This window comes from Cupressus sempervirens, chromosome 4 (genome assembly GCF_028749045.1).
Source record: "Cupressus sempervirens isolate cs-2001-9-10 chromosome 4, ASM2874904v1, whole genome shotgun sequence".
In the NCBI taxonomy this organism is placed as follows: domain Eukaryota; kingdom Viridiplantae; phylum Streptophyta; class Pinopsida; order Cupressales; family Cupressaceae; genus Cupressus; species Cupressus sempervirens.
In genome coordinates, this window is record NC_143121.1 from 188,985,709 (window position 1) to 188,994,723 (window position 9,015).

Below are 9,015 nucleotides of genomic sequence, written 5' to 3' on the forward strand. Positions count from 1 at the left end.
GGTCGGATCGGTTGACCAAACTATTGATATGAAGTTTCCCACGAAATTGTTCCGATCAAATTCGCCAACCAATCAGAGCCGTGACTGGTGGAGTCTTCCCCCGATATTCAAAACCCTTAAAATTTCAAGGAAATAGTAGGGTTGTCAGGTAGCGATATTATTGCGATTGAAAAGGTCAATCAAATCCTTCCCTGTTTTTTATACGAGTATTTGTTAGATTTTGACATCCGAGAAGATTCCTGCGCGGTCGTAACGCTTACCCTTTTACCCCCTTCCTTGCTGCTTCCTTGTTCAGACATTTATTGTACGTTTGTCCAGTGGAAGTTTGCATAGATGATCATGGAATAGCCCAGAAACTTTCAATATATGTCTATGAAAAGAACGCAGAAGCTCTCTTTTTAACCTTTTCGTGACGTTCTCGGTAAGAGCGAGGGGAAACAACTCCGAAGAACTTGATGGCCTTCGCTGTGCTTTCCGCAACCGCTCTTTGAAAGCTCGTCTATAAATTCAGCGCGACACAACTTTCAGCTAAGAAATTTCAATTGGCGAAATCCGTCTTTCATCTGATATTGCTGCTTGGTTGGTGTAGGTGCTATTTGATCGTCTTTTTGTTCTCTTGCTGATTAGAAAAAATGAAAAATAGTTTTTACCCGATACAGAGAGGATTAGAATTGGGTAGTATCAAGCTTTCAAGTTTTTAGGTTTCACAAATTTACAGTTCGTAGAGGCTCTGAGCTAACAATTTGTCTTTAGCAATCAAAGATGACCTTCAATTGCAAGGCTCTCTGGATGAGAACCGATGTAAAGCTCAAATACCTAATTCCTATTGTTCAACAACTCTGTTTGTCTGAGTTAGAACTTCCCAAGGATCAGCAGAATTCCCTTTTTTATCAGTTATTTAACACCCTTATCAGGGGTGTGGAGCTGTTAAAGAAATGTGAGAGCCTTAGCCCTTTTAACCCCTTTCTTAGATATAGGTATGCTTCGCAGATCCTCCGCCTAGAGGAGGACATCCAGGGTTTCTTAGATGTTATGCCTGCCCATATAATGCTAGATTTTAGAAAGCTTAAGCAAGAATTGCAAGATTACTACGAGGAGTTACAGCCGGCTGATATGAATAGCATGCTGAAAGAATCCATCTGCAAACAAGCTTCTCTGCTTACCGATAACGCCTCTCGTAATGCCTTGTTGCTTCAGAAAATGCGTCTAGACGATTTCTGTGATAATTGCGAAATGGACGAGGATAATAATCCTTCCATCCATGACTTTATTCCTGTGAAATCTCAGTTTTATGTGGGATTGGAGAAATCTATTGGAGACTTGAAGAAGCTTTTGTTCGACATTGAGGTGTCGGTCGTTGGTGTGCAGTGTATTGGGGGAGGTGGAAAAACTACTTTGGCGTTGGCTCTGTGCAATGATGACTATATTAAAGGTAAACTGATCTCCTCAGTTTTGTGTTTTCAGACTTCTCTATATATTCAATCACTCTCAAATTTCTGGTATTAAGATTTTGGGTATTGTTGTTCTGTATGTGATTGTGAGATAAACTGACGAGATTTTTCAGGGGAAAAAGTAATTATATTTAGGCGAAAGGGTTGTATGTACTAGATTTCATTTATAGTTTGTTTTCTTGTACATATAATTGTTTCTCTCTGTTTAATACCTAAACATTTTTCGAGCTTCGTTTGATTGTTTTCATTGAACTTTCCATCCAAAATGATTTTACTGTAGACCATAAGAATAGAGATACGGAAGTGTGCTTCATCCTAGAGTTTCTAAGGTTTTTCTTGTTTCTTTATGATTATCAGGATATTTTCAAAACGTGGTTTTCATTACTGTTTCACAGTCTCCAAATGTGAAAGGACTTATAGAGACGATGTGGGATAAAATTGTTGGAGTGAAGAGGCCTCAGTTTCAGAATGTAGAAGACGCACATATGCAGCTGCAAAAGCAGCTTCAATGGCAATCTAAATCAACTCTGGTGATATTGGATGATGTCTGGTCGAGATCAACCGTGGAGAAATTAATTTTTCAAGGGGCACGGTATAAGACTCTTGTCACAACTAGAGATAGCTCTACTATCCCCAGAAACCACTCCATTCAGTTGTATAAGTTACCATTGCTGGGCTGTGAAGATGCTATGTCTCTTTTCTGCTTCTGGGCGTTTGGACAGACATCAATTCCAGCTAATGCAGATGCACATCTTGTTAACGAGGTATGCGTTACGAACCCAACCAAATAGCTTTATTGGCTATTAAGTTAGAAAGAAAAGATGATGCTGAAGCTAAAGCTTCTTCTTGTATACAAAAAGCATAAATAACATTTACTGGATTTTGGGGCTTAAAAAAGCAGTCATGAAGCAGTTAAATTTAGGAACATTATAGCTGTAATTATACGTATGATTTTGTTTTTTCTTAGAACCTACAGTTATTCCCATGGGTATTGACATTTTTTTTTCATTTGACGAATTTCAGGTTCAAGCAGAATGTAAAGGTTTGCCGCTTGCCTTAAAGGTGATTGGAAGCTGTTTGAATGGGGAACCTCGTGTGGTCTGGGAGAGTGCAAAGAACAAACTTTCCAAGGGGGAACCAATATCAGATTATCACAGAGATGGATTACTTAGATGCTTGGAGACGAGTATTAGTTGCTTAGATAACGTAGCCAGAGATTGCTTCTTAGACTTGGGGGCATTTCCAGAGGACAAAAAAATCTGTGCTGATGCTCTCTTGCATATTTGGGTTTATGTTCGGAAGCTGGAGTGGCAGGATGCCTTTGCCATCTTGTTGGAACTTGCAAGTAGAAATCTACTGAACTTAACCAGCAATTCTAGGTAATTGCCAGTCCTTGAATGCATTGATTTTCTTGCTATTAACTCATTTGAAACTGGCCTAACATGGTCGTCGAATTCATCAGGAACGCAGCAGAAATCTCTTATGGAAATGCCTCAGACCTCTACTTTTCTCAGCATGATGTATTGCGAGATTTGGCCTTATATTTAGGAGGCCAAGGCATTGCTTTCCAGAGGAAGAGGTTAATCATGCCCAGGAAGGAGAACATGTTGCCAGGGAAATGGGAGTTGCTGAAGGATAGGCCGTTTGATGCTCAAATTCTCTCCATTTACACAGGTGGGTTACTAGAAAACGACAAAAAGTTTGCTAGGTTGAAATGCTAGCCATAATTTTCTGAATTTATACACATACATAGTTACTTAATGTTTGCCTATGAGAATTTAGCGTACCTTATTACTTCCCTACTTGATCTCTATATACGAAATGTGCTAATTGGTTCCTATATCTGCATTTTCCATACAGGTCCTATGGACAAGAGTGAGTGGTACGAGATTAATTTTCCAGACACAGAGGCCCTGGTGATTCTCTTCGCTGCGAGTGAATACCATCTTCCTCCGTTCATAAGATCCATGAAAAAGTTGAAATTTCTCATGATATGCAATTATAGCTCAAAAAGGGCTACCGTAGAGGGTCTAGATGTCTTATCTTCTCTCCCTCAATTAAGGAGTATTCGTTTGGAAAGGTTGGTTGCGCCCAACCTTGAGAAACAGAGCAACGCACTACACAATTTGGAGAAGTTGTCCATAAGCTTATGCGAAGGGTTTGGCAAAGCTTCCACATTCGACTACACCAAGCTACAAGAATTTAACCTGGATCATTGTAGTGATTTGGAAGAGATGCCCCCCGCTATCTGTCAAATGCCCTCAGCTCGGGTGTGGTCTGTTACGAATTGTCACCTGGTTCATAATTTACCCTATGATCTGGGAAATCTGAACTGCTTGATAATGCTAAGGTTATCGGCGTTGCCAGGATTGAGAGAACTTCCTCCTTCAATTGGAAAACTTGAACAGTTGAAATATCTAGACATATCTGTCTGTGAGGGTTTGAAAGAGCTTCCAAACGAATTAGGACAACTTCAGAAATTGAAAGAGATCGATATGAGGGAATGTTCTCGTTTGAAGCGGTTGCCTAGAAGTGTTTGTGGACTAAGGTCTCTGAAACGTGTTATTTGCGATGAGAAGATTGAGAAGCAATGGTTGCTAGCCAGGAAAATTGCTATTCCGGAGCTTACAGTTGAAGTTGTGGAAGCACAATTCAGCCTGGAGTGGCTTGATGATTGAATAGTAGAAGCCCAAACATCTGTACATATTTTGGTAAGTATCAGATTCGTTTTCAATATTTCTCTACTGGCAATTAATTGGATTTAGTGATTTTATCGATTAGGTATTTTTGTCAAAATCTATTTTCTGATATTTTTAAAGTAGCATTAAGCAGTTGTTAATGGCTTCTGATAGAAAATTTAATGTTTCGTGAATTTTGTGAAGGTTTTTTTGTTGTCTCGTCATGTGCTGTGTTCGTGTGTGTCGAATGTTGCATTTTGGGGATCTTCATCTTCAGCAAGATAGTGGGGGATATGGAAAGAGGAGTCTTGGCGACATGTAATTAGGAGTTGTGACATTGTTGGGTTCAAGAATTGTTCAAAATAAACTTGCGGCAGGTTGCTTTTATTTTCGGGACACTGAAAACCCCGAGACCAAATAAGCCTGCTGTTCATTTTGGTGGTGATTCGGGATGAGTCGATCACACCATACAAAATATATCAAATATATGTTTTTATCACATTGTGCAGAGTGCTACAACACAATTTCATTTCTTGATCAATTGATTACGTGATGAGTTGATCAATTGAATTTAAACAATTCAATTGCTCAAATTACCATGTAATCAATTAAGCAAGAAATGTGAGTGCTGATCAAAGGTGATCGTTCAATTGATCAAGAAATGAAGTTCAGGGCTGTAACATTCTGGATAGTTTGGTTGAAATCCGTGTTTGATATATTTTGTGATTGATTAATCTCAATTCACCACCAACGTGTTATAGGAGCAAGAAGAATCCGAGGGAGTGTTGATGTCAAAGACATAGAAGCCACCAGCTGTAGCTATTGTTGCAGAAGTCTGAGGAAGAAGCTACAGTCACGGCGAAGCAGGTCGCCTATTAAAAATCAAATCGCTCAAAGTCTGGCCGCTGCAAGGAGGATTGCAGAACTGCGAGGATACTGCAGGTTGTCCAAAAAGATTGTGGATTTGGTGAAAGTTGAGAATCTGCTACTGCGGAGTTGAAGTAAGTCTGCCTAGCTACTGATAAAGAAGAGTTGCATTTTGGGGAAGAGCCACCGGTTTGAGGAGGAAACTGCAAGGGCGCCCCAAAGACAAATCTAAAGAAGGCCAAAGACAAATCTAAACAAGGCCGTTCTGCATTAAGGAGATGGCAGTTACATTAGACTCATTCGGTCAACAGGGTATAACTTGTTACAGAGGTGAACAAACGCCGCTGAGGAGATAGGATCACCATCACTGTATGAAGATCGCTGTCGAAAATAGTTCACCCAAGTCAACAAAGGAAGTCGCCAAAGTAAAAAAGTAGAGAGATCAGCGCCCCATTGCAAAGAAGCTCTTAGAGTTTGTTTCAAGCTGCTGCCAAGGGAGGCACCAATGATGTAAGCTGCAGAATTGAAAAGGGAGGATCGCTCAATTTATTGCCAAGATGAAGGAGATAACACAGCTCTCAATCCTTGCTTAGCACCAGAGGAGACTCGTTGCTCAAAGGAAATCGCCAGCCAGAGATTAAATAAGGGTAGCCGAGGCCGTGAAAAGGAATGATCAGAGGTTAAAGCCTCATGCATAAAATGGAGGTCAGAAGAGTTTTCCCAACCGCAATTGGACAAGCGGTGCAGGTGAGGTGCTCAAATCGGGAATATCATGCGAGTGCTGATTGTTTGCAAGTCTGTAAAGCTCGGAGAGGACTTTACTTTGCAGTTGAAGTTATTGTGAAAAAATGGTCATATCGCCATTAAAGATTGGAGCTGTATTAGCATCTTGTGGAGTTCCTGATCATGAGACAAGGCAGTTCCTGATCATGAGACAAGGCAGATCCTGATCATGAGACAAGGCAGATCGCATAATGTGTAGAGCTCAGCAGTAAAAATATAAGTGGTTGCTTTGCAGATGATTCAGAAAATTTGACACCAGAGCTTCTCAATGTGCGGCGGGAATGCGAGGCAAAGACATATCGTATCATCTACGATTGTGATTGTGCGGGTAACTCTTTGGCGAAATCTAAGCAGCAGTGGAACTGGGGGCGAAGAAGGAAAGAGGGAAACAGCGTTTCCTCCCATTGAAAATTGATTTGAGTTGCCTCTGATTCCCCTGCAGCGAGTGATTTGGGGAATCAAGTGCTTGAAATGGCATGGAGAATGAACTATAGTTGTCTATCGGTGGCACTCAAGATCTTCAGCGATAAATCATCAAGAGTAGTCTGCAGAGTTGATAGTCCAAGATACAGCGTCCACCACTGCTCTCTCTAAATGGAAAAGGAAAACAATTTCTCTCTCTAGCGGACTCTTGTTCTGAAAAGGAAAACAATTTCTCACGTGGCGAAGGAAGGTAAGGTTTGTTCTTACAAATTCTTAGAAAAAGGAGGGGTAGCTTGGAGCAAGGGCCCCGACAGAAAAATGTTTACCCCATTTACACCTCTCTTGAAGAACCATGTCAGGATTTTCAATCCTCAGACTATGATTTGGGGGTTGTGACGCTCAAGAGGTTTTATATCAATGAAAGCTCGGGAGTTGAGTGACCCTATTCAAGGTAAACCATAAATGAGGGACCTCATTCAGCCTGAAGGAATTCGATCTCGATAACCCTAAGTGAGGCAAATTGTGGCTACACGATGAGCCACAGTGCATTGACCAGCTGCTTGAAGAGGATGTTTTTCAGAGTCATATCTACAAGGCAGAAAAATGTAGAATTCTTGATTCTTCTTTTCCTGAAGCATTGTTCCGGAAGGATACAGATCTGCATATCGATCAAAACCTTGTGAAAGATCAATTGCAAATGTGGTTGCAGCGCATTGCTCAACAATGTTTCCATTCGGATTCACCAATACCTAAACTTTCGGAAGTCTCCTTCGTTGATACCCACGATCAGCTAGGATGGTTAGCGTACAGACATTTTCGAACGGGAGAAGCTGCAGTGCCCAGTTTGAAATGCATGTTTTCCTACGCATGGGGAAAGGATCAACCGAAGGCCCTGTAAACCGAAGGATCTCTAGCGAGGATCTACACAGTGATCAGCGCAACAATCATTAAAATAGCAAGTTACTGTGAACCAAATTTGTATTTGTGACCAGATCTCTCTCGGTTTGTGCGTCGGCTATGGGCATGAAGCCATTTCAGGTCAAGTTCAGGTGAGACTTTTTTCGAAGCCATTTCTTTATTTCTCGACCACCCAACTCTTAGGCCTCTTGTCTTGGAGATTAAGGTGTAGTAATTGCATTTTAACGGTCCCCAATTCTTAGTTTGTGTGTTTTGTTAGAGTGAGTCCTTAGTGTGCGTCTGTTTTTGTTAGAGTGAGGTCATGATGTAAGTGTGATGTAATTGAATATGAGTTTGATATTTTGAATGGATTAATAAATTTGTGTTTGTGATTTTGTTATATATATATATATAACTTGTAATTACACACATCTCTCTTATTTATTTACATTTTATATAGAACTCATAAATACATATTTTAATCTTTTACATTCATTTATCTAAATTAATTTTGAGTAAAATAAATAAATAAATAATTTTTAATATTATTAAATAAAAATTTTATATCTATATTTAGCAAATACACACACACACATATTTTCACCTATTTTTATTAACATATAGGGTTTGTTTGGTTCGCAAAATTGTAGAAATCTTGAATTTTGCAAATCTCGAATTAGTCAAATCAAGAATTTGAAAATCTTCAAAATGATTTTTGGAATTTTAGTAGAACCACTTGGTTCCCCTGGAAGATGAGTGGGAAGATACATTTTCTGTGTTTGGTTCCTCAAATTGGAATTTGAATTAGGTTCCAACATAGAGAAAAGTCCAATGTCTTTGGGTTATTAAAATGCTCTTCAACTAGTTCAAACTTGAAATTCTTCCAGAGATCCTCCTTATTTTGCAAAACAAGTTTCAATACTTCTCGATGCACTTCCAACAAATAAGAGGCAAAGCAAATTGCATAATAAAACCCAACGTACAATGTCTCAGCCAAACCTAGTGCATAATAAAATGAAATTTTTTGAAATCTAAAACAAAAAAGTCATTTCTTCTGGAGGTCACTACATTTGTCAGGATAGTTAACCCATCAAGGCTCCATCCATAGATCAACATCATTTGTATCACCATGGCATGGTCTACATTTGTCAGAATTAATATCTTGCTAATGTTTCTATAAACTATCTCTTCATTATACTGGTTCCAGCAGATTTTGACCTTTTAACACATAATTTATGTTGCTTGTCTACTCAAATGTATTATAGAAGAAACATTGGAGTGTTAATAAAATATGTTGAAATGGTCAGAAAAGAATGAAAGGAAGAAGACATAATAAAATAATTCAAACTAGGGCATACTACATTTTTGTGAGTTTTTTATCCTACGATTTTACTTAATCCATGTATACCTTCTTCAAACTAAATGCATTGTAGTCACCAGTTAACATTCCCTAAGAATAATTCACAAATGCATAATGACTATAGTGGTGGCCGCTAAAACCCTATGGAGTGATAAAAACCCAAAGCATTTAATGGTCGCTGAACATAGTGAGGGTTGCCTATCCAGACATCAGATGTACTGAAGTTCTGCTCGTCACTTGAGGAAGGTGGAAAAGAAACAAGTCACATCAAATATGGCATGTTCTCTAGTCATAATTTCCCCAAATTCATCACAATTGCAGTGAGGATCAAGATTGGTTCCTTTCACTACTTTATGTGCAAACTTCAAAATAGACTAGAATGTAATTTTTTTACACTCTTCAAAAAAGTGTAATCATGTTTTGATTTTGAATTCTAGGTAGCTAGTGGGAAGTCTAATAACATGATTTTGAGATAAAATTAGATTTCTACAATTCTAATTCTATTGTAAAATTTTGAACACATGCAAAATTACTTGAATCCAGATTTTGCAAAAGC

General features: G+C 39.0%; 1 protein-coding gene across 1 annotated transcript; it reads left to right on the top strand.

Moving 5' to 3' along the window:
• The first annotated feature begins 295 nt into the window (after positions 1–295).
• On the top strand, positions 296–7,499 carry LOC149560626 (disease resistance protein ADR1-like). The gene is made up of 6 exons (XM_089824754.1): positions 296–1,432; positions 1,809–2,215; positions 2,475–2,830; positions 2,914–3,125; positions 3,312–4,162; positions 4,334–7,499. The coding sequence occupies exons 1-5, from the start codon at positions 763–765 to the stop codon at positions 4,127–4,129; spliced, it is 2,463 nt and encodes an 820-aa protein (XP_089680880.1). The 5' UTR covers positions 296–762; the 3' UTR covers positions 4,130–4,162; positions 4,334–7,499.
• The last annotated feature ends 1,516 nt before the right edge of the window (positions 7,500–9,015 follow it).

Bases quoted from the DNA above. Each gene is read 5' to 3' on its own strand.
- LOC149560626 (XM_089824754.1), top strand. From the start codon at position 763: ATGACCTTCAATTGCAAGGCTCTCTGGATGAGAACCGATGTAAAGCTC. The intron at 1,433-1,808 runs GTAAACTGATCT...TATGATTATCAG, and splicing joins CAATGATGACTATATTAAAG to GATATTTTCAAAACGTGGTT. The intron at 2,216-2,474 runs GTATGCGTTACG...GACGAATTTCAG, and splicing joins ATGCACATCTTGTTAACGAG to GTTCAAGCAGAATGTAAAGG.